Below are 27,369 nucleotides of genomic sequence, written 5' to 3' on the forward strand. Positions count from 1 at the left end.
ACAAATTCTTAAGATCATGACGGCTAAAGTAGTGAGAGCAGGTAAATGAATTTAAATTTCAACTGTCATTTATAAAAGTCATTGTGGGTAATTTTCTACACAGCATTATGGGTGTTACTGGTATTAGATGTTTGTGGATATTCTTTTGAACTGGTCAAATTATAACTTTGTACCAGTTTAACCCATAATGTCATTCAGAGTATTCCGCATGATGCCTTTCCAAAATGGACCACCCCACAATGCCTTTCCAAAATGGACCACCCCACAATTTCTTTCCAAAATGGACCACCCCACAATGCTTTCCAAAATGGACCACCCCACAATTTCTTTCCAAAATGGACCACCCCATAATGCCTTTCCAAAATGAACCAGTTATATCAGTATTTCAGCATTGGTCATTTCTTGCCACAACTTATGCTTCTAATGGAACTGTAGTTTATTTACCTGATCAAAATAACTCGCAAGTTGTCATGGTCTAAAGTTGTCAATTCTAACTTGGTAAATACATTTTACAGAAACCTTGAAAAAATACCTACTCCAATGTGAACAGGCAGATATCAGTAGGGGTATTATTTTTTTCAAAGTAGATCAAGATATACAAAGTAAATATTCACTTATATTTAGCTCACCCAGCTGATTATCAAAAATAAATGCATACAACTGCTTTAAATTGTGTACATCTGTTGAACTGTTAAATGCACCATTATTTACAATGACGTATAGAATAAATAAAAAATACCTGGAGCAGATTCTGCAGAAAATCCGATGTGATCTAGTCGACAGGTTAGGAATGTCACTGTTGTAGCACTGCATAAGCAAAGCCAAGATGTCATGTCTGCATGTAGATAAATAAATGAGTATAAATAAATTAACTGAATTTCAATACCTATCCAAACATGTGACAAATTCTGGATTTCCATCAAAATCCATTTGCAGGTGTGGCTCCCCTTCCATATGATCCCACTCCCATCTCTGACTTGCAAAATCTTTACACAAGTCACTACAACCACCTTAAAACTTTAACACTGATGACAATTCCACAATGGCCACCTTAAAACTTTAACACTGATGACAATTCCACAATGGCCACCTTAAAACTTTAACACTGATGACAATTCCGCAATGGCCACCTTAAAACTTTAACATTGATGACAATTCCACAATGGCCACCTTAAAACTTTAACACTGATGACAATTCCACAATGGCCACCTTAAAACTTTAACACTGATGACAATTCCACAATGGCCACCTTAAAACTTTAACACTGATGACAATTCCACAATGGCCACCTTAAAACTTTAACACTGATGACAATTCCACAATGGCCACCTTAAAACTTTAACACTGATGACAATTCCACAATGGCCACCTTAAAACTTTAACATTGATGACAATTCCACAATGGCCACCTTAAAACTTTAACACTGATGACAATTCCACAATGGCCACCTTAAAACTTTAACACTGATGACAATTCCACAATGGCCACCTTAAAACTTTAACACTGATGACAATTCCACAATGGCCACCTTAAAACTTTAACACTGATGACAATTCCACAATGGCCACCTTAAAACTTTAACACTGATGGCAATTCCACAATGGCCACCTTAAAACTTTAACATTGATGACAATTCCACAATGGCCACCTTAAAACTTTAACATTGATGACAATTCCGCAATGGCCACCTTAAAACTTTAACATTGATGACAATTCCACAATGGCCACCTTAAAACTTTAACATTGATGACAATTCCGCAATGGCCACCTTAAAACTTTAACACTGATGACAATTCCACAATGGCCACCTTAAAACTTTAACACTGATGACAATTCCACAATGGCCACCTTAAAACGTTAACACTGATGACAATTCCACAATGGCCACCTTAAAACTTTAACACTGATGACAATTCCACAATGGCCACCTTAAAACTTTAACACTGATGACAATTCCACAATGGCCACCTTTACTTTAACATTGATGACAATTCCACAATGGCCACCTTAAAACTTTAACACTGATGACAAATCCACCTTAAAACTATAAAATCAATGACAAGTCCAACAATGACACCTTCAAACTTTAACATTGATGGCAATTCCACCATGGCCACCTTAAAGCTTTAAAACTAATGACAAACCCACCAAGGCCACTGTAAAAATTTAACACTGATGACAAATCCATCACTGCCATCTGAATATTGTTACCATATGTCATCCTATGTACATGAAGGTGAAACAAAATCTTCCTCATGTTTTTATCTGCAACTTGTGTAAGTCAGCTGCTACTGATTTGGGCATCCAAGTTTAAGCAAATTATTTCATAAAGCACATAAAGTAAAAGTGTTTATCTCCAGGAAATAAATTGTGCCAACAAGTAATATTTAATATAAAAAAAAAATAATTTAGTAATACTTAAAGATATTACGTTCTTTACTAGGAATAATGTGACTTCATTTATATTGAAAAATTAATGATGTAATGGAGGTTTAAATTTCTATTAAAAAAAAGACCCATTTTCAATTTGGCAATTTTTAGCAATACACGACTCCAGCAGAAAGAAATTATGTAAGAAAGGTCAAATTTAAAAACAGGTGTTTATCTTTTGCAATACACACCTCTTTTTTTATAGACATTTTGATTTTCTGATTTTGAGAAAAAAAAGCCCAATTCAGCCAGTGTATGCTTATTGGACTGTTGACCTTGTGTTACTGCATGCATGCAGCTTGTTTGACCATGGAAGCATGCTCACTCATGTGCCAATGTTGCACAGTAATGCCATATCATGCATTACTGCCGATAAAACATATGCACACACACAAACAAACATACATACATACATACAGACAGACACACACACATACAGACAGACAAACATACATTAATGTTGGACATCTGATATTTGTCTGGAATGGGGGGATGGTGCTAGTCTTGAGTGGGGTTACCATGACCATGCAAAACTTTTCAGCAACTGTTCTTCGATACATACTTACACTCATTTCAGTCTAAAACTAAAATCTGCAAAATAAATTCATAAAAACTATTTTATATTATATCCTTATTGGAAGAGCTACACGTTTTGCTCAATGCATCTACATAAATCATATTTTCTTTGTAGAATGTTGACTTTCCAGTACCTCATATTATAAATGCTTTGGGATTGGCATTTGACATGGAAAAAGTATATGTACTAATATGAAGTAAGACCAAATCAATTAGCATTTGACATGGAAAAAATATATGTACTAATATGAAGTAAGACCAAATCAATTAGCATTTGACATGGAAAAAGTATATGTACTAATATGAAGTAAGACCAAATCAATTAGCATTTGACATGGAAAAAGTATGTGTACTAATATGATGTAAGACCAAATCAGTTAGCATTTGACATGGAAAAAGTATATGTACTAATATGAAGTAAGACCAAATCAATTAGCATTTGACATGGAAAAAGTATATGTACTAATATGAAGTAAGACCAAATCAATTAGCATTTGACATGGAAAAAGTATGTGTACTGATATTTAGTAAGACCAAATCAATTAGCATTTGACATGGAAAAAGTATGTGTACTGATATGTAGTAAGACCAAATCAATTAGCATTTGACATGGAAAAAGTATATGTACTAATATGAAGTAAGACCAAATCAATTAGCATTTGACATGGAAAAAGTATGTGTACTAATATGATGTAAGACCAAATCAGTTAGCATTTGACATGGAAAAAGTATATGTACTAATATGAAGTAAGACCAAATCAATTAGCATTTGACATGGAAAAAGTATATGTACTAATATGAAGTAAGACCAAATCAATTAGCATTTGACATGGAAAAAGTATGTGTACTGATATGAAGAAAGACCAAATAAATTGGCATTTGACATGGAAAAAGTATATGTACTAATATGAAGTAAGACCAAATCAGTTAGCATTTGACATGGAAAAAGTATATGTACTAATATGAAGTAAGACCAAATCAATTAGCATTTGACATGGAAACATTATGTGTACTGATATGAAGTAAGATCAAATCAATTAGCATTTGACATGGAAACATTATGTGTACTGAGATGAAGTAAGACCAAATCAATCAGCATTTGACATGGAAAAAGTATGTGTACTGATATGAAGTAAGACCAAATCAATTAGCATTTGACATGGAAAAATTATGTGTACTGATATGAAGTAAGACCAAATCAATTAGCATTTGATATGGAAAAAGTATATGATTGTATGGATCCCACTTTTAAAATCAGAAGAAGAAAAAATATGTTTATTCCTATTTGCTGAACATGAAGAAATTCTAGATCAAAATTGATAAAGGAAACTGATATATCACTCGTTTTATCATCAAAAACAGTAGATAGGACCTGGACATTTTAATAAACTTTATGATATATCAACTTAAAAAGAAGTCATAAAATTTGTTACATTTTCTTTCCAAACTACATTCTTAGTACACCGTAATCAACGATAGTCAAGGAAATTTTGATAAATGAAAATGTCATGCCTAGAGGAGGCAGTACTTGGATAAATAATACCAATTAAATATAAAAAAAAGTTGTATAAATTGAAATTTGTGTTCTACTTCTATCTTTTAGTTCCTTTTAAGTGTAATCATCATAAATGTAATGTGTCCTCTTGTAATTAAATGTAAAATGTTTCAATCTACCATTAACAGCTATGTCCTTGAGTGTTTCTCTGAAAACCTAATTAAGTGTCGACCATGTTTTGATACTGCACTAGCGGAAACATCTGTTGTACTGTTGCACTAAATAAAACGCGGGCCTCCTTTTCTATTATCACGTTAATTACCTCTTTTGAATTAAATAAAAGGTGGAATAAATAAAAAAGTTAAAAGGCCTATGATTCCTGCATGCTTAAAAACCAGCGGCTCCGGCTGTATGTCAGGTAACTACTTTCAGTTGATCAATTGAACACTGTAGTAAATATTATTGTGTAAGCAATCTAATTAAATTACCTTAAATTAACCTGCTCAATCATAAATGTGATTAAAGATAGCAAGACAACCAAGCGAAATGAGTACTTGTTAAAGAAATAAAAAAGCTTTGTTTCAGATACGGACCATTGTGAGGAAAACAAGTTTCAGAGAATTCCTGAATTCACATGTCGAGATATTCTCAAGGATGATAAGAAGTTTCAATTTTATTTGCAATGAAATCACAGCATCAATATTTTACTAAGTGAACAAATCAAAAATTGAGTATCGACATAGACGACTGTCTTATCAAATATTGCTTTTTTGGATAAAAAGGAATCTTGTTTGGTAGTGTATCAACAGTTAGTCTGGTTCCATGCTTCGTAGACTCCTTGTTTCTCAAAAACTATTAACACCACTCCGGGAACTAGACTAATCAACAAAATCCAAAAAACATGATGTAATAACCGAATGTTTTTCGGTACCATGTTGGTTGTTGAGACCAGTTGGAATCATGCTATCAATCTTCCTGATGTTGGACATTTTGAAAATAAATGTGATTTATACAGAATAACAAATGACTTCATCAGAAAAATTGTTTTATTGACAATTACTTTTGATGTGATTACAAAACAAGGATTCAGTCATTAAACACACACCCACCAACCCGGCAATTCTCTGGATGTCTTTTGTCTACCAGATTTTTGGGAGGTCCCTCAGTAACTCACACCCTTGCTTATAGCGCGGTCTATGTTTCTGGACCCAGATGTGCGCAAGTTATCGAAGGAGAGGTGTATAAGGAATGTTGTTATTTTTTTCTTCCAGTTTTAGCTGTTGACCAATGTATATACATGTATAAACATTTATCAGATCCCACATAGTTGACAAGGGCAGACTTTCAAAATAATGAAATACATGAACTGAGAGAATTGTTCTTCCATTTAACAGGGGCTAACTTTCAAAAACTTGAAATACCTGAATGGAAAGAATTGTTCTTCCATTTAACAAAAGCTGACTTTCAGAAACTTGAAACACCTGACCTGAGAGAATTGTTCTTCCATTTATGCTTTTGACATAACTCACAAAACAATGCATTCAATGTTTTGTGATATCTTAGCCAAGAGAACTGTTGAACTTCACGACTTTATCCCATTCAAATTTTCATCCCGAGGGTCTTTATCATACTCATTATGGTCAACATGTTTTGTCAATATTTAATATCCATAACAACTCTTATTTAATATCCATAACAACTCTTATTTAATATCCATAACTCTTGTGAAAACAACAGTGCCATGTCTTTCCTACCATCTTATTATCCATTAAATACTTAATCAGTGGTGATTTATGCCATCTGACTTATTTGATTTGCTGCTTTTACTAATAAACAATCAACTCATAAAACATGGATAGGCACATTGCTTGCTTGATCAATCTGTACTTTTCTATTTTTGTTTTTTGTGTCACTACCCTCATATGAAACAAAGCCAAAGCAGTATTTACTGGTGCAGCAAAGCCGACAGTGTAAAGTTGAGAATTTGTGTGACATTTGACAGCATGTATTGCAGCATAAATGGGATCACTGGGTGTGGTACTGTATGCCATAATCTGCTTTGTTTGTGCAAGCATGTAACTGGGATTAGGAAGCACTTAAGCTTAATGCTTGAAACAGTCTGACACCTGTCATAGAAAGATTTTCCAACCTATGCTTATCTTGTCATATATGGGGTTGGGAATTTGTTTGAAATTATTTGATTTTATTTGAATTGTTTGAATTTCTTTGATTTTTTGAAAATTATTTGATTTTATACGACTTTATTTTAATTACTTGATTTGATTTGAATTTATTCGATTTGATTTGAAATTATTTTATTTGATTTTTTTGTGAATTTAGAAAAAAGAATCACAATCAGATTTATGTCGACTTGATAAATAAAACTGTCTGACAGGTCCATTTTCCAATCAGTCCAAATATTACTATTGGACATGGGGGCCCCGAGTGGCCAAGTGGTCTAAAGCACTCTCCGTTATGGATCACTGCCATCTCACCTCTGTCTGTGTGGGTTCGAGTCTCATAATTGGCTAATGTGGGTTCTTTCCGGGGTTTTCCAGGGTTCTTCCTCCACCATTAATACTCGCCGCCATGTATAGCCTATTGTGTGCTGAAAAATGGCGTTAAACCCTACAACAACAACAACAACAACTATTGGACTTGCCTGGCATATACAAGGGTTTCCAGATAATTAAGAAAGACATAAAAACAGTCATATTATTACCTGTTTGATCCATTAATAGACTCATATTGGGGATAAGGACCACTTTTCCAACATATAGGTTCAGTCTGGCTGTAGCGAGATAAAAGTGTCTCAGTTAATGGTGCTGAGCTGATGTGACTTGGCTGAAATGAACATAACACTTTTTTAACACTGTAATTCATAAAATGTTTGCAAGTATTCAATGTTCCCAAATTGACCGACCATGAAATTGTCTTCCCTGTTAGAATCTACATGGTTTCTGTTACTGTATACTTGTGGAAATTTCTGTGAAAAGAACTCTTTAAAATTTGTGCAAGACAAAGAGTTCTGTGAAACATGCTGTCCTGTCTGGATTTTGAATTTGCTATGACATAACCCAATTTATCCAACTTTCCTAACTTTTAATATATAACTTGAACAAACCCTATTTATCCAACTTTCTGAAGCTTTTAACACATAATCTGAACAACTACAACTGATCAAACTTTCTGAAGCAATAATAAAAAACTTGAACATAGAACCTTAACGACAGTATCACTACAAAAAGCAGTGACACCTTTTTCTCACCATCTAAGAAAGAATCCTATCAATGCAAATCAATCTGTAGTGTGATAGATTCTGAGACTTAAACTCCTGGTTCCAATTTCCCAACCAAAAGTGTGAACTCATTAACCCCTGGAGATTTTTGTCATTTTCACCTGAAATGTGAGTAGGAAACACATTCTGGGGGCTACTTCTGAACACATCCAAATAAATTGGCTTGCAAGAGACTTTAGGTTAGCCTGCGGCCTAGTTGTGTTAGAAACATCATTTTTCATTGGCTACTTTGCTTGTGGTTGTGCAGAAGGGTAAAGCTGGAGTATTTTTTGTGCTTATTAGACCCATCATTTTTGTGTCCTTGCCCCATCTTATCTCACTTTTTGCAAAGGTTCTCCTGTTCAGACCGGTTTGCCTTTGACCTGAGGCCAAAAAGTCTAAAATCTGGACCCAAAATTGGATTCTGACAATGAGTGAATTCTGGATGTAAAAATAATCAGGTCTCAAAATATATAATTTTCCCCCATTTTTTGTAATTTCAACTAGAAAGTCCAGATTATTTGGTACCACTGTAGAGCTACATCTATCTACCTTTTTATATCACCCACTTTAGTGTATCTTAAATGACTTGATGCTACAGAGCCTGGAAGTAGCGTACTACCTCCTGATACTTAAACGGGGTGCCAGGGGTTAATGAGTTAAAGGTAAGTCATGACATGCAACAATTAATTCGTTAAAATTTACATAGAAAATAAAACCAATGGATTGTTGACTTTGGTTTAATTATAGACTGACACTCTTTTTTGAAAACCAGGCCTGAATAGCACCTCTCTGGTCTGGGGTTTAATCCTTAGTTGGTTTTGGGTTTGAAAGGATCGATGAACGATGTTGAAAACCAACTGCTTAGAACTTTGCAGAAAATCTGAAGTTTCTTCACACTAACCACCAACCAATTACCAATTAAAGGGTCAAATCAGTCTGACTACCACTTAATGGGTCAAATCAGTCTAACACTTAATGGGTCAAATCAGTCTAACACTTAATGGGTCAAATCAATCTAACACTTAATGGGTCAAATCAGTCTGACTAACATTTAATGGGTCAAATCAGTCTGACTAACACTTAATGCATCAAATCAATCTAACACTTAATGCATCAAATCAGTCTGACTGACACTTAATGGGTCAAATCAGTCTGACTAACACTTAATGGGTCAAATCAGTCTGACTAACACTTAATGGGTCAAATCAGTCTGACTAATACTTAATGGGTCAAAACAGTCTGACTAACACTTACCTAACTGGTAATTTTAAAGTCTCATCTGTGTGCAACTGCTAAATGTTAAATTGCTGATGATAACAGCAGTTTGAGAAATGAGAATCCTATGAGAACCACTTGTGTCTACTTTTAACAAAATGTCATTAACAGCTTAAAACATCAAGTCATTGGCAGAAATAGTTTTAAAACTATTAAAAATGTTGACTAATTAATAATTATTCAAATAACTGCATGGATGTTTAAATTTTAATAATTTGAGGTTAATTATGGCTCTGAGGCTACACTAAATAATCATGGCTGAGTACTAAAGATGACAATATTCTCACTGCATTATTTCAATCATTTCAAATGATTCCTACAAAACAGCCAACAATATTCAATATGAAAAACAAATATCAATCACAGACTCAAAGAGATGAGCCCATGGCAATAATAAACTTCAATTGCTGATTTCATATTTTGGTCTCTAAAGCAAAATATTTGTATCAGGCATGGAGATGGAGTTTAAATTATTTAAACTTATACAGTTAATGATATAGTCATAATTCAAAGATTTGAAAAATCCTGCTTCATTACGTTCAGACACTAACACATTTTAATGCTTCTGGGCCAGTAACTTATTTAGTCATAAAAGTACAGGTTTGCAAAATGATAAAAAAATAATGTAGAATTATATTATGTAATTAATAATGAAGAAATGAAAAGAAATTGAATCCTCAGCTGTAATTGACTGTCTGTCTGTCTGTCTGTCTGTCTGTAACCTAATCACAACTAGATGGATTTCAAGGATATGTTTGAGTGAAATCACAGAACAGATATAAGGAATTCTGATCTGTCATTACACAATGAAATATCTGACTCTAGGTCACCCCCATATCTGATATACTCCTTAAGAGTGCTTGGGGTTGGGGTGGGGTGGGCTCAAAAAGTGAGCTTTGAGGTCCCATGGGGGATAAGTGTGCTAGCTCCCCCCATACTGGTCACAAATTTGGGAATGAGTTTTCTTTTCATAAAGCAAATAGAAAATTACTCAAAGTAAAAATTTCATTAAAAGGAAAATAACATGTTTTCTTTGAAACATTTAACACACTTACAAATAAAAAATAGTTGGAAGACTTAGCAATCTCTAATACCATCATCACACATGTACCAACACATAATCAAAACCATGCATACCTAAATATATGTTTGAAATGGCAGAATAGTTTTTAATTAGTACAGTCTTCATTGCTCTCAAAATTTCACTGGTGGGATTGAAGGTAATGCAAGTATTATTTGTGTTCAGCCCTGCACTAATTAGAGACTAGAAGGTACTTTTCTTCAAACTTTCATGATGATCTTTGCTGAAATTTGGGAGTTATGTACCCTAAAATAACTGTTGATTCTGTGAAATTATGGCGATAGGTACTAACCGGTTCTGGGCTGTCTTGAATTTGGGTAAAAACTTGGTATCATTTACCCCGCCCATTATTTTTACTAGCAAGGCATATATAATCTTAAATGCCACAGAAATTTGTAAAACAATGCACTCACTCCCTGACGGGTTGTCTTAGAAACAAAAAGACTGGACTATGCTTAACAGCCATGACAGGCAACCAGAATCCTGCTCTAAACAGTGGTATTGGGACCACTAGCTACTTACCTCATGGTAAATGGAATGCTGTGAAAAACTTGGAATGCGAAAAGACCTGATTCTAGGTTTCCCATCTACATCAACTGTTTCCTATAAAGAAGAGAAAAAAATATGTCCTCTTTGTGAACAAGGTAATAAAGTACCTTTCATTTTGCTAAGATAGTGGTTATATGTGATGACAGACTGGCATATTTGCACTTTGGAGAGGTAATCACCATGCAGTGGTATTTTTCCATAGGGGGTTGGTGGGAGCTGTTCGTTTTCCAGTGCAGGGGAAGGGAGCCAAAGAACTGGGGGGTGGGGTGGGAAATCAAAGGTGGTATAACATAACTTTACCTGCCCCCCCACCTGCCCAAAGATGTCCAGTGTGTTACCAAATGGATATATTTTATTTGACACCATGCACTCTGATGTCAACATCAAGTTGTACCAAAACCAGTTTAGTTTCTAGTGGGTCAGTGGTTCTTTCTGGGGTTTTCCCGGGTTGTTCCTCCACCATTAATACTGGCTGCCATATATAGCCTATCGTGTGCTGAAAAATGGCATCAAACCCCACAACAACAACAACAACCAGGTTAGGCCCTTAGAGTCTGTACCAGCATCTGATCTTTGTCAGCTGTAGTAGAAAGAATAATAGCAGTTTAAGTAGAGGTGGTAGTAGTAACAGTAGTAGTAGGGGTAGTTGTACTAGCAATTTTAGTAGCAGTAGCAGCAGTAGTAGTAGCAATAGTAATAGTAATAGTGGTACTAGTAGTAGTAATTGCAGTAGTAGCAGTAATGGTAGTAGCAGCAGCAGTAGTAGTAGTAGTAGTTGTACCAGCAGTTTTAGTAGTAGTAGTAGTAATGGTAGCAGTAGTAGTTATGGTAGTAGCAGCATCAGTAGTAGTAGTGGTAGTAGTTATGGTATTAATGGTAGTAGTAGTAGTTAATGTAGTAGCAGCAGCAGTAGTAGCAGTGGTAGTAGTAATGTTAGAAGTAGTAGTTATGGTAGTAATGGTAGTAGAAGTTATGGTAGTAGCAGCAGCAGCAGTAGTGGTAGTAGTCATGGTAGTAATGGTAGCAGCAGTAGCTATATAGATAATGGTAATAATAGTAGTAGTAGTCATGTAAGTAATAGTAGTAGAGTAGTAGTAGTAATGGTAGCATTAGTTATGGTAGTAGCAGCAGCAGTAGTAGAAGTGGTAGTAGTAGTAGTTATGGTAGTAACGGTAGTAGTAATAGTTATGGGAGTAGTAGCAGTTATGGTAGTAGCAGCAGCAATAGTATTAGTGGTAGTAGTATTAGCAATGGTAATAATATACTAGTAGTTATGGTAGTAATGGTGGTAGTATAAGTTATGGTAGTAGCAGCAGTAGTAGTGCATGTGTGTGTGTGTGTGATTTGGACTTTTTAATGTAGCTTTAACAGTTTTTCAGTCATCTGCAGCGTGGCAGTTTATAATGATGTCTAGCACTGGGGCATCACGCCACAGACATGCATAGTGTCCTACCCAATCCCATTATCCTGACACCAGGCAGACCAGTTCTAATGCTAACCTCTTAATGCTGAGTGCCAAGTGAGGCACCTGTGAGTACCATTTTTGTAAGTCTTTGGTATGACTTGGCCAGGAATCGAACCCATGACCTCCCATATCCAAGGCAGATGTTCTAACCACTAGGCTACAGGAGCGGTTAGTAGTAGTAGTAGTTATGGTAGTAATGGTGGTAAAAGTTATGGTAGTAGTAATTGCGTTAGCAATGGCAGTAGTAATAGTTATGGTAGTAACAGCAGCAGCAGTAGTAGTAGTGGTATTAGTAGTAGTAACGGTAGTTGTAGTTGTGGTAGTAAAGGTAGTATTAGTTATGGTAGTAGCAGTTATGGTAGTAGCAGTTATGGTAGTAATGGTACTAGTAGTTATAGTAATAACAGTAGTAGAGTCACAGTAGTAGTAGAAGTAATAGTAGTAGTAGTAGTTGAAGTAGTAGTAGTTGTAATGGTAGTAGTAGTAGTAGTAATGGTAATAGTAGTATTTTAATGGTAATAGTAGTAGTACTTGTAGTAGTAGTAGTTGTAATGGTAGTAGTAGTAGTAATGGTAATAGTAGTATTTTAATGGTAATAGTAGTAGTACTTGTAGTAGTAGTAGTTGCAGTATAGTAGTAGTAGTAATGGTAGTAGTAGAAGTTGTTATTTTTGTTGTTGTTGTTGTGAGGTTTAACACCATTTTTCAACACACGATAGGCTATACATGTTTGCCAGTATTAATGGTGGAGGAAGAATCAGGGAAAACCCCAGAAAGAACCACCAACCCACGAGAAGCTACTGGCAAGCTTTCTCACAAACCCACATTGGCCTAATCTGAGACTCGAACCAGTGCAGACAGAGGTGAGATGGCAGTGATCCGTAACAGAGAGAGCACTTTAGACCACTCAGCCACTTGGGGTCCCAGTAGTAGAAGTAATGGTAATAGTAGTAGTTGTTGTTGTTGTTGTTGTTGTTGTTGTTGTAGGGTTTAACGCCATTTTTCAGCACGCGATAGGCTATACATGGCGGCCAGTATTAATGGTGGAGGAAGAAACCGGAAAATCCCCAGAAAGAACCACCGACCCTCGAGAAGCTACTGGCAAGCTTTCTCACATATCCACATTGGCCGAATCCGAGACTCAAACCCACGCAGACAGAGGTGAGATGACAGTGATCCGTAATGGAGAGCGCTTTAGACCACTCAGCCACTTGGGGTCCCAGTAGTAGAAGTAATGGTAATAGTAGTAGTAATGGTAATAGTAGTTGCAGTAGTAGTAGCAACAGTAGTAGTAGTAATGGCAATATTAGTAGTAGTAATGGTAGTAGTAGCAGTAATAGCTGTAGTAGTAATGTTAATAGTAGTAGTAGTAATGGTAATTGTAGTAGTAACGGTAGCAGTAGCAGCACTAATGCAAGTACATGTGTATTAGTAGTTATAGTAGTAGTAGTAGCAACAGTAGTAGTAGTAGTAGTAATGGCAATATTAGTAGTAGTAATGGTAGTAGTAGCAGCAATAGCTGTAGTAGTAATGTTAATAGTAGTAGCAGTAATGGTAATTGTAGTAGTAAAGGTAGCAGTAGTAGTAGTAGTAGCAGTAATGGAAGTATTAGTAGTTATAGTAGTAGTAGTAGCAATGGTAGTAGTACTATTAGTAGAGTAGTAGTAATGGTAGTAGAAGTAGTAGCAGTGGTAGCAGCAGTAGTAGTAGTATTAATGGTAGTAGTAGTGGTGGTGGTAGTAGCCATAGTAGTAATGGTATTAGTAGTAGTGGTGGTAGTAACAGCAGTAGTAGTAGTAATGGTAGTAGTATAGTAGCAATGGTGGTAGTAGCAGTAGTACATGTAGTTGTAGTGTAGTAATAGTTGCAGAGGCAGCAGTATAATAGTAGAGATAATATAAATATCAGCAGTAATAATAGTTGTGGTGGTAGTTGTAGCAGTAGTACTATAGTTGGTAGCACTATTAGTAGTACTGTTGGCAATTATAGTCATATTAGCAGGAGGTGAGTTAGCAGCACATAAGTAGTATTAATGGTAGTAGACTTATTAGATATTAGAAGTAGTAGTAGTAGCAGTGGAACAGCAGCATTAGTAGTAGTAGCTGCAGTAATAGAGGTAGTGGTAGTAGTAGTAGTAGAGGTGGTAACAGTAGAAGCAGCAGTAGTAGTAGTAATAGCAGCAGTAGTAGTATATGTTGGAGGAGGAAGTGGAGGATGCGGATGTGGACAATGTGTAAGATTGAATTGAACCTTATCTTCACTCTAATTAAAAATGACTAAAATCAACTGTATAGTTCTAATTAAGTTACAATGGCAAGTCTTCACAAAAGGCCTAACTTTATATTCCTCCAATAAAACTCAGCATGAAGAAATTCCTGACTAATTGTCAGATGAGAATTATTTCCCTTTACCATAACTCTTTTGTTCATCCCATACATCTTAATCAAAGCTGTCAATGTGTCAATGCACACTGGCAATTTTCTGTGAAATATTTTTCAATTACTGCATCTAACATCTCATCCTTTAATTCCAGCAGACTGCGTCGTGGATCTACAGCTGGGAAGAAAATTACACTCTGAGCCCAAACTTAAGTGATGTCTTTCCAAGTGATGGAGAAGTTTATGTACTGGTATACAGGAATATTAATGTCCAGTCCTTTTGCCTTTTCCAGCAGCAAAATATAAATGATGCTCTTTAAACATGATTACTGCTATTAAACAGCCAAAGAAACAAACTACTCACAAAGAATTAAAATATTCAATATGGTTGGCAAAGCCCTGACACCAAACAAGAATGTAAAACAAACCAACAAAAAATGAAAATCTAGAAGAAAACCATTCAAGGTAGTGAAATAAAAATGCATTCACTTTTACCAACACAGCACAGCAGCCTAAATTTAAACATATAGACATGATCTTTTTTGCTCTAAGTCCAAGGGCCACAAGAATTATGCATTTGATTATGACCAATCACATGCTAATTCAGATTGCCCTGTTGGCTACAATGTATTATGACCTATTCCGCATTATTTTCAATACAGAAACAAAAACATTTTACAAAACGATAAACGATAAATTACAAACTTACAACAAGAAAACAATGGAGCTATTAAAATTAATAGTTTCACATTATGCAAGTGCTTCCATATGGGCTACTGAATTTGGGGTAAGCTGGGCTACCTGCTTTCATGGCTATCAGTTATACATACTGACACTTACAAGACTTTGAAATAACTTGCCACTTCTAATTTTCACAAAAATGCTGTGAAAATCAATATGTTCCATCTTAAAAGTTTGAGGAAATGACTTTGAAACATTTCTCAACTTCTCAGTACATATATAGCAGTACTTAATTCCTAAAAGTACTTCCCTATATTGTGACCTAATAATGACTATCAGTATGGTCATGAATAACACTATAATGGACAGATCTGATCCACTTAGTTGACTTGAAATTTACAGAAATGACTGGATATTTAAGCTGACACCCCAATGACACATGCTTGTACATACAATTATATATAAATAATAAGTTATTATGATGTATACAACACATTTCATTAATAAACAGTCCTGCCAAAATCACATATCTATGATGCCACCATGCCTATGACTGAGTATAATTGTATGGCTCTATGCTTGAACACAATAATGAAAGCTCAAGATTGCTGCTCCTCAACAGAAACCAGTTAGCATCACTATATTCTACAAGCTGCTAGGCAACTCACAGCAAATCAGTGGTACAACTGCTGATAGACTCTTGTTATAGTACCAAGCAATAGTCCACTGACTTGCTGACAAGTCACTGTTAGTAAACTAAAGGGTTGCTCTTACAGGCTGCAAGTACCAAGCAATTATTAAATAGCATTCCATCAGTAATCATGAGCTAAAAGCCTTCTATTGTTTTAGTACCAAACAGCCATCCACCAGCTAACTGACTATCCATTTTAAACTAAAGAGCTCTCATCCACTAACTAGCCAATTTAAAGTCAATGAAAGTTTGAACATTATTATTTGGTATAGCACTATTGAAGGCAGTTTTCCTATAACTAGCAATTAAGTTTTAGTATTACAAGTATAACGTTATTTCAAATATACTGTTAATATAAATTTACTGTTTTTACAATGCACTATTACTGCAAGTATACTGTTATTACAAGTATACTGTTATTATTAGTATACTATTATTATTAGTATACAAGCAGTCATCCATTGACTCAACATACATTAAGGTGCTGCTGTGTTAGGACTAACTAATCATTCTCTTGCTAACCAAAAGCCACTGTTAGTATATAAAAAAAACATAAAAAAACAACCAACCATTAATATATCAACCATGATATGCCACTCATAAGTCATTGTTAGTAACAAGCTGACTTGCAGCTAATGTATAGGACTTTCTGGAAATTTATAAATTTCTCAAATTTATGTATTAAGCATGTGGAAGAATTTCTACAAGGGAATAAAATCTAAAGATTAATCACAGGTAAGAAGGAATATGGAGGTAATTCATTTGTTGAATACAGATTAGCCAAAGCATTATTGAAATAACTGCCCATATCAAGTCTGGAGATCATAAGACTCTGAGGTAGGGTCTGCAATTGCATTTCCAATATCAGCCAATTAAAACAAGTTTTCAAAAGTACCATCATTTGTGATTGGTTCAATCCAAATTTGTTTATGAACTCCATGGCCCAATTTAAAAAAAAATACTTTTCATGCATGAAATAGATAATAAGTGCCTTTCATTACAGCATCAAATGATCTCTGAATGTATAGAGATGCTGCTATTGTGATTGTTCACAAGTCCTTAAAGAATCAGAAATAATCTCCTCTCCTATAGAATGCACATAATGTATGCATCAGCTGTTTTAATGGGTTGAATAGGTATTATTATACACTTTCTAGCAACTGTTATACACTTTCTAGCAACTGTTATACACTTGCTAGCAACTGTTATACACTTGCTAGCAACTGGTATACACCCTCTAGCAACTGTTATTCACTTTCTAGCAACTGTTCCACACTATCTAGCAACTGTTATACTCTTTCTTGTAACTGTTATACACTTTCAAGCAACTACTGCATGATTTCTAGCAACTGTCATACACTTTCAAGCAACTAAAGTGTACAATTCATAGCGATCAAGCCAAAAAAAATGGGGTTATGGATTGACGCTTGTCTAACTGCCAGTCTTTTGTCGAGGGCAATACCAGTCATTATCAGATGCACAGCCAGAAATCACAGTCAATAGCACCAAGCAAATGCTGCATCTTGCTCCCCACCCCCACCCACGATTAATATGGTTTACTTGTGTGTGCAAGATTGGTTGCTCAAGATCCCATATATGATGACATTTGAGACAGAATCTCTGCTGATGTGGATGGGTGGTTTGACTAACATTTAACAGTAAATCTGCATATAAAAGACTATTTAATGCCATGGCAGAGAAGTGATAAGTGCCTAATACTGAAACATACCAACGAACAAAATGCAAGTATATAAAAATAGCCTGAACCATAACCTTGATTAACTTTAATATAGCCATTATCTTGTCCATGGGATAAATGAGTCTTGTGCAGAATGAATTGTCTTAAAGTAATAATAAACCATGCCAAGTATGAAAAAAATTATTCCAGGTATTTAGCACATATAAGTGAAAAAATATGAACCAAAATCAAAGCACAAATTTTCTATAACTGAGACATGGTCCTCAGAGTTCAAAGGAGAGAGAATGAACATCACAGAATCAATTGTCGTAGCTTCAAAATTATTCATTATGAACGTGATGAGAAGCTATGAAGCGCTTTAGGAAATATATTCTAAACAAATGTTTTAGCAAAAATCTTAACAAATCGATGACACTACTACCACTAATGTAAAGTCTGTGTCTCACTTTCAAACAAATATACATTTCAACAAAAACTGATAGGGCAGTGTGATTTGTATTGGTCAGCAAGATTTGTGTAGGTTGGTTAGTGAGATCAGTATAAGGAAATTAAATTGGTATTGGGCAATTTAAATTGGCATTGGGCAGTTGAATTGGCATTGGGCAGTTTAATTGGCATTGGGCAGTTAAATTGGCATTGGGCAGTTGAATTGGCATTGGGCAGTTAAATTGGCATTGGGCAGTTGAATTGGCATTGGGCAGTAAAATTAGTATTGGGCAGTGAAAATAATATACACTGGGTGTCACACTGTTTTAACATAAATCCCACTACTTAATGGGTATTTACATTTTGGATTTACAGGACAAGCTCTAATCTGATTTGAGCAAGTTTGGATCTGCAAGGCATTTTACCACAGGCAAGTCCACACAATTATGAGACAGATGCAAGATACAAAACATTTTACTAAATAACGGCAGTCTGGGTAAAATACAGTAACGCTGTGCAAGCTAATTTAAAGACGAATGCAGGTTTTATACCCTACAATCTCATCACAATACATTTTTCAACACCTAATTTAGCATTTACATGTAGTGCATTCATCTTCTGATAAAGTTTCTTTTATTGTACTGTACGTGTCATTTCTGACTTGTAATCAATGTCAATGCGAGTCTCACATTTTCTCATGCAGATATAATGAGAATATTTACTAATTTTAACAATTTAAAGAACAATAACACCTGTACATGTAAGGATTTCATGGATTTTCCAGTCATAAATTAACCTTTGATTATAGTCAGATTCTCGTATATTTTGATGCATGCTGCTAAGAAGGCTACATGATAATTGTTAAGTAATTGGATAAATAAATTATTATGTACATATATGATACAAGCAAATACACAGAGTATAAACAACTCGTAATATGTACTTTTATAAGTACATCTTTTTCTTTTTTTTATCTATATAACACACCTATTTTGGAAGGAAAAGATGCTTTGAGCTGATTTAATATCATGTATAATGTTATTCCAAACAAATGAACCTAAAAATTGACAGCTTTTTTTTAATAGCTCCTTTAATGGATTGGGTATGCTGAAATTTTGCCCTTTTAATGCCCCTAAATTTGTAATACATTTAGAGTCTCTTTCCTGGAAAATGATGTTTAGGTAAGTGGGAACAGATTTTGTACAAACACATTGTACACTATTTTAGCCTTTCTCAAAATTATTCTTTCAATTATTGGTAATATTTTGAATATAGGCATTGCAAGCAATTTAGACCCTGAGCTACTGTTGCATAATGCACCCACAGCTTGGGGTGTATGTTGTTTATTTTATTGATTAGTCCTAATGTAATGCATCAACCCAGATCTGCTGGAGTATTATGTTATGGCAGATATGGGTACGTGATGTTTGCCAATGGATCTGCCCTAAAAGTAAGCACATATAAAACTAACCATCCTAATATCTTTCATACCAGAATCATACATGAATATAGTTAATTACCATATGTACTTATACTAAGTCAAGTCAAACTGCAAAAAACAAAGATCCTGATCTGCTTGCTGATCAAGGTCTATTTTGTTTGTTCTACTAATTACTCCTACCAAACTGCACAGACTCAGATCTGCTGGCACAGTATGTGATGGCAGATCTAAGTCTGTGCAATTAGCAGTTGGACAGGTCTTATAAGTGAGTATATATGGCATGAATAAGTACCACTGCAGAGTATATAGTATTTTGAGATTTTTGCCTCTGACCAACAGTCAACAGAGAAATGGTACATGACCAGCGATGATCCACACTATTGTACATTCAACAGACAACTGTATTCATCTCCACCTACAGAAATTAGGCATGTACATGTACTTTGAGTTATCATGTACCATAAAGTCATGATTGAAATCTGGTGAGGATTACAATTTTTTAACTACCAAAAATTTAGTTTCAAGTAAGGTGCTTCAACTTGACGCACTACACACTGTGGCGATATTTTGGAAATACTTTGATCTAACAACCCACTGTTGTTTAAAGTTGAACATGCTCTAAAGCTTAAAATTCATCAATAATTCAAACCATGCATGTTCATGTAATCTCTTGATCATGATTCTGACATTTTCCCATGTTGAGACTGATGCCGGCTAACATTACAAGGAATGCTGGTGAAAACTCGAAGCTTACATAATATAAATTGCATGATTAATTATTTGTGTATGAGACAGAAAATTACTGGCATGATCATTATAAAAAACGACCTGATACCTGATGATGCCTTTCTCAAAACAGTAATAACCAATCAAGTATCAGACTGCTATTGCAGATTTACAATGACTTCATTTAATTTCACTGGCATCAGTTTTCATGGTTACTGTGAAGTAATACAAAAATTCATTGATACCTAATTTGTAGACTGAAGGAAGGGTTTCTACTCTAACAGAAAAACCAGCTGGTTTGGTCTTCAGATTTGTGGTTTATTGCAGCAACTAAATCTAGCACCTATGAAAAATAGTAAATTCAATGAATCTGATAAAATATTATATTCAATTACCATGATGGGTCATGTATATAATTTGGTACTAACAACAACAGCACTGACTTAGATCTGCCATTGCATAATGCAGTGGAATATCAGGGGTGGGTGGGGGATAGAAAGGGGAGCTACCATACCGATTCTTATGATTTCAGAGCCACCATGGTTCAGAGATGAAGGTCTTATACTCTTTATCAGGATGGTGCAAGGTTGAATCCTACCATCAAATCTGCAAGCATCTTTATCAGGATGGTGCAAGGTTGAATCCTACCATCAAATCTGCAAGCATTGGTTACCTTAAGTTGTGTCTTTTGGCGAGCCACAGTGGTTCAGAGATCAATGTTTTAGAGTCATCACCCATAGGGTGCTGGGCCGGATTTTTATCGTCAAATCAGCCAGAATTAGCTACCATGGTGTGTCCATGGGTGTGACAATTTAACTGCCTTGGTATGAAATAACCTAAATACTGTGTAAATCTACACCAGTACATAAGGGGTCAACCTACAATTTATTCTTATGATTTTGGAGCTGCAGCGACCTAGATGTTAAGGTGTCAAACTTGCCATCAGATGGATTCAGGTTTGATTCCCACCATGGCATCACCCCAAAAATGGCTTCTATGGCACATACTTTGGTAGGACCTTCTTACTTACCCTTGCATGATATAACCATTACATTATTGCCATAAAACATAAAACAATAAACCAAACCAATCTATTTATTGAATTTAAAAACAAACCGCACTTTTATTGCCTTGCCATGAAATAACCTTAAAATTATTACTATGACACAAAACAAGAAACCAAACCAATCTTATTTTTATTTCAAGCAAACACCATATGAAGATCCTGATTTGCCAGTACATTACGTGATAGCAGACCAAAATCAATGCTGTTAGCTGCAGAAGCTAATAGCAAATGGATAAGAGCTAAATACATGTACTGTGGTAACAATATAGAAATGTTCAATGTTTAATCTCTTAATAGAGGCTTTCCATGATTTTTACTATCCTAGAGTCTTTTTCTTCAACTTACTTTTCATTGGCTTAAACAAGTGTACAAGGAGTATTTTTCTTATGGAAATCAATCTTTCTCAACATGTTACTATATGCTTCTCATTACATAAATTTTGTATAACTGAGTAAAAACACAAGACTGTGACCATACTACCCTGGGATACTACTCCATAAGGTAACCACCCTTATGATGTCTTTGGTCAGCCCACTTTTACTCTGTTTTATTTGTCTATTCATTTTGTCATGGAAACACATTATGCAATTCTGAAACTAAAAACACAGATTTCATTAAGTGTTACTGCTTTATATTACCCCAGCTGAATTTAAGAGTTATTAGGCAAAACTATTTCAATAAATTCAAGGACTTTCCAAGAACAAATACTTTATAATAAAGGTCACCATGAAAAAGCTGTACCTTTTGCATGCAGACAGACAGACAGACAGACAGACAAACAGATAGATAGATAGATAGATAGATAGATAGATAGATAAATAGATAGATGTATATAGAGATATATATGGTGACATAAGAAAATGTCCCTGTGGACACTTTGGTGCAAGAGCAATAAAATGAGATCACAAATAATGTGACATAACATTGTTGTGTTATGACGACAAATCCCTGTATCTCAAAATATTTGCCATTTAATCCTTGGAGTTCAAACCAATATTGCCTTAGGTGCAAAATCCATGAGTTTTAAACAGTGTTTCTATTAGATCCACAATCATTCAAAATTTTGTCAATTCAATTTGTTTTTGTTTTGTGTTTACTATTTGTCTTGTTTACCTCTATTTTGAAATTGCCTTTGACAAAGACTCAAGGAGAGTCTAAAGCACTTAGTTAAATTAGAATGTTTTGCACTGTTCACTATTTTTGTTATGCTTATCATGATCAATCCCCGAGACATGCAATCACTTGCTGGATGGGGTGTACCTGAAATGACTTGTCAGACATGATTAGTATTATATATAGGGAAGGAGGGGGAGAGAGAGACAGACCTACAGTAAAAAAACTAAATTGCCCATTAATCCATGACCAATTTTCAGACTTCAGCAGGTAAAGGACCTGTGTCATCCATATCTTAAAATAATCTCTACACCACTGCTTATCACGATGTACATACTGGACCAAATGACCTATATGCACAATTATTAAATACAACAGTTTGAATGAAAACATCATCATAATAAAACAGTGGTAAATAACCAAAAATCAATAATATATTAATTTTCCTTGACAGCTTCAACATATTTGCTTGGCATGAAATCTTTTTCCTTCAAATATAAAGCTGTGATCCCTGGCAGGATCAGAATAACCTTAGAAACAAGAGCTGTTAATTAGCATCTAAAGTTTTATGACAGCTGTTAAAAGCCTAATATGTGTGCCAAAGATTCAATCATCCCGGATAATAGAGTTGATAACAGCAAAAGATAATACTGTCAACCAATCAGGATCTACTCAAATCGCATCAATCAAAATAGCCACACCCTGTTCTTAACATATTATTCTGTGTAATTTGAGTGTCAGGATAATGTGGCCGGATGTCTGCAGCATGATGCCCCAGTGCTAGACATCACTATAAACTGCCATAGTGCAGAAATTGTAGCGATATGACAGAACAATTGTTAAAGCTATGTTAAAAAATCCAAACCACACACACACACACACGCACACACACGCACACACACACACACACACACACACAAAGATAAACTGTGTAATTTGATGGGGATATTATTATTAAAAAATAAACTGTGTGTGTGAAGAAAATTTCATGAAGTTTAAGGTAAATGGTGCTATAAAGACTTTTTCAAATAACTGAATAATATATGGTGTACATGGGGAAAACTATCTAGATGTCAGGCTGGATCAGTTAGTCCATCCATGCTGGTTCATCCATTATGTACTGAGTCACAAATTTTAGACTGCTATGAGTAGTCGGGATGGAATTTCAGTCAAAGAAGGTGCTGAAAAGGTGGAGTTTGGCAGCTGGCTAATGTTCTGCATCCTGTTGATATATTATCCTAAATGACCTGGAATCTAGGCAGGCAATGCTCCTTCTAGGTTTAGTGCAGAATGTGACAGGGACACGTGTAAAGGAGATCATAACATGTAAGCCACAAAACAAAATGACTATCTTGATGGACAGTTCCAGAATGCAGGGATCAGACATTGCTTGCCACTATTTCAATTGTACCATGTTATGCTATCATAATGTGTAAGCAGATGGACATGTTATTTTTAATAAATTCTGAAACTGATGTTTTGTCTTGGGCATTTATTGCTGCAGGACCCAAGTTATCTGCAACTTAATAATCCACTTATATCAAAATTTTAAAAGAAAACCACCTCATTTGTTAGTATTTGTACAGACTGGCATGTGAGCACACATCACTTCCAAACAGACTCAGCCAACAAGTATTTGAAGACATTGATATTTCTGTAATAGGGACTTTTTATATGATTTAACTGTTTTCCAATTTTCTAGTCTTGTACATAGTCATGTTGAATAGAATCCACATCTTCCAAAACAATACAAGCAGAAACTTTACAGCACACTCACCCCATGGCCTTATGGACATTAATCATTTGGTTTAACAGGTCTTATTCTATGGTCTATGTAAGTGAGAGCAAGCATTTGTGTTTATGCAAATTAATTAAATGATTATTTACTGAATTATAATTAGTTTTAGATTTTGAAAATGCTGAGGATATTAGAGACAAGATAGTAGATTAAGTTTCTCTAATTAGCAAGAGTATCATATATATAGATTTTAAAGAAATATATATTTTAAACTTGAACTCTGACAATTTTTGCCAACCCTTACACTTAAACTACATTTATTTAACGTTTATATTTTGAGGAAGAGGTTGAAAGTGAGTGCGAGTCTGATCAGATATATTATAATTATGTTTTCAAATCAGCTTCTAGACAACTCATTAGTGAGATATCAAATGTTTAGTTTAATGTAGGAAACACAGATCTGTGTACTAGAAACAATCAAGCCAGTTATAGAAATATGATATCAGCATGTCTCTTGTGAAGTCTGCTAGACTGATGTATATACAGAGGCAGAAATTTAGAGGGAGCTTTTGAATTTTAATTAAATAAATATGTAACCTAGATGTTTGTTTGCTCTACCAGTGAATTCCCCAATGTAGCTGTTGCCCACCCCACACAGCTACAACAGTTCACTAAAATTTTATGTCACTATCATGTGATAATATTAAAGATGTGCTACAAACTGAATGATGCTAAAATCTAGCGACTTATGTTATCTAGGCTCTATTTTGTTTGCCGTTTCCCATGGGCAAATTTTCCATGGGAAAGAAAAAACATGGAAACCATGACACTGTCCATGGACAAAATTCATGCTGTCTATTACATGGGTAAGTTGCATTGAATATAGAAGGAAAAGTATCAACTTTTTTTATTACTGTCCAGGTTTCAACTTTTCTGAGGATGGAAAAAGGAAGAAATTTGCCTGGCAAAATTATATACCATGTACATACTGACCCCATTAAAAATGGATGCCTAGGACTCTACTTACTGCAAGTGCAAAAATCATGTGACCTCTCTCATTCAATCAACTTAAATGTAACAGTGGAAGGAAAGTGAGTCATTTTCTTTCCTATGTTTGAGCATATTTTAAATGAGTCAGTCATGATATAGAATGGTTAAGGTGAAATGATATGCATATGCCATGTATCAATATGTATCATAATACATAATCTACAATATGATACATATTGATAAACATAAAGATAAAGCAGTATAAGACTAATAATTACTTATGGATATTGAAGAATAAAAGTAACTTTCTATGGTAACGATCATTTCGAATCAATTATGCACCCTAAGTATCATGATGTGAGTATCAAAATGGCAGAATAATTGATGTATCGCTAAATAGTAATGAATCACAAAAAATATCAATGAAAGAGGTCAGATGTAAGGATACTACACAGCTGCAGCTAGATCTTGAATTATGGTGAGTTTTATTGCTATTTTTATTAATTTTTATTATTTTTTACTTATTTCATCTTAAGTTGATGATAGCAGTGTGAAATACTTGGAGTACAACAGTCAAACCTTTATTAGCAACTGTGTTACAACATATATGTCAGTTTTAGGTTATAATTATGTGACACTTTATAAAAAGCAGAAGAAAAAAAATACACAAATAAATAATCATTAGATGGCATTCCAATCCTGAATTATTACCCATTTGTGATTTCTTAAAAATAACATTCAAGGCTACATATTCAGTAAACAAACAGATATCACAAGTACCAGATACAAAAGGTCAAACGATTCTCACAATGAACTGTATACCATATGAGACATTTCATACAAAGTACTGCTTGAATGTGCAGATACCAAGACCTCCAATAAATGAAGACTGTGTCAATGGACCCTCATTGTAATGTCCCTTTGGATCTTATGACAACCTGCACAGGTCATCATTATAAACTTGCTGTAAACAGATAGCATATTGTGACATAGCATTAGGTTTGGAACTCAAAATCTCATTTACAACATCTCCATAGTAACCATAATTGTATTGATTATAGCATTTTAAAGCATGGTTGAGGAGTAAGTCAATAGGCTTAGAAAATTTATGGCTCAAAAATATATAATCATTAAGGATAAGCCACACCATATGATACAAATAAGTTGATCAGGTAGTGGACCAGCCACAAGTTGTACATGCCTGGTCTAGTACCTCCTGTTTTCTATTCTGAGTTAATATTTTTAGCTTTTCCTGCGGTCTTATTACAGTAGAACCTGTCTTGAAAGACCACCTCTTCTGCCAAATAAGTATGGTCTCCCAAAACAGGTGGTCTCTCATAACAGGTCACAATGCTATATAATCAATAAATTTATGCATTAAGAGTGTGGTCTCTCAAGACAGGTGGTCTCACATAGCAGTGGTCTCTCAAGACAGGTTGTACTGTACAGCTTTTCCTCATTATAACACGATATGGTTTGGTTCATAACTACCAACTGCATTGCATACTTTACTGCAGTAGGGCAAGGGGCCTTGAATGGCCGAATGGTCTCAAGTGCTCACCATTACAGATTATTGCCATCTCACCTCAGTCTGTATGGGTTTGAGTCTCAGGTTAGGCCAATGTGGGTATGTGAGAAAGCAAGCCAGTAACTTCTCATGGGTTGGAGGTTCTTTCTTGGGTTTTCCCGGGTTCTTCATCCACCATTTATACTGGCCACCATGTATAGCCTATCTTGTGCTGAAAAATGGCATTAAACCCTTTAACATCAAAACAACAGCAATAGGGTAAGAATGGTCCAAATTTTATGTGTGTGGATTTATGTCAGGAGGTAAATAAACATAAATGCCAGTCCAACATATAAAATTTGCAGTCATTTCATTCAAATGTACACTATTTTAAAAAAAGAGCAAGATAACATAGAACATTGTTTTCATATTCTGTGTCCAAGTTAGTACCAGCATTAGTAAAATGATCTTGGTGCATATAAAACAATGTCAAAAAAATGTTTTAAAAAATGATGGAAATATAACAAAAACAACTGTAGCAATGATGTGATGAATACAGACCAGTCAGCTATGGATGCTTACACTAGGGCAACATAATGCCATGAACTTAGACCAGCCAGCGGTTTCCACTATTGTGGTGATGCTGTAAATTTAAACCAGTCAACTGTGGCACTACTGTAGTGATAATGTGAATGAAGACCAGTCAGCAATGGATGATTATACTAGTGTAGTGATGCCATAAATGTAAACCAGTCAGCTAT

At 34.9% G+C, this 27,369-nt stretch overlaps 1 protein-coding gene across 2 annotated transcripts in view; it reads right to left on the reverse strand.

Annotated features, from left to right (window-relative positions):
- Positions 1-27,369, reverse strand: part of LOC149790245 (hyccin-like) — a 156,830-nt gene that overhangs the window by 29,547 nt on the left and 99,914 nt on the right. For both annotated transcript variants that reach the window (XM_089972270.1, XM_089972271.1), the window contains exons 6-8: positions 10,662-10,742; positions 7,226-7,347; positions 740-835 (exon numbers count right to left, since the gene is read on the reverse strand). In XM_089972270.1, coding sequence (XP_089828396.1) covers positions 740-835; positions 7,226-7,347; positions 10,662-10,742 — 299 coding nt within the window. The remainder of the gene's footprint in view (positions 1-739; positions 836-7,225; positions 7,348-10,661; positions 10,743-27,369) is intronic.

Source organism: Sinohyriopsis cumingii, chromosome 10 (assembly GCF_028554795.1).
Source record: "Sinohyriopsis cumingii isolate HCF-2022 chromosome 10, ASM2855479v2, whole genome shotgun sequence".
In the NCBI taxonomy this organism is placed as follows: domain Eukaryota; kingdom Metazoa; phylum Mollusca; class Bivalvia; order Unionida; family Unionidae; genus Sinohyriopsis; species Sinohyriopsis cumingii.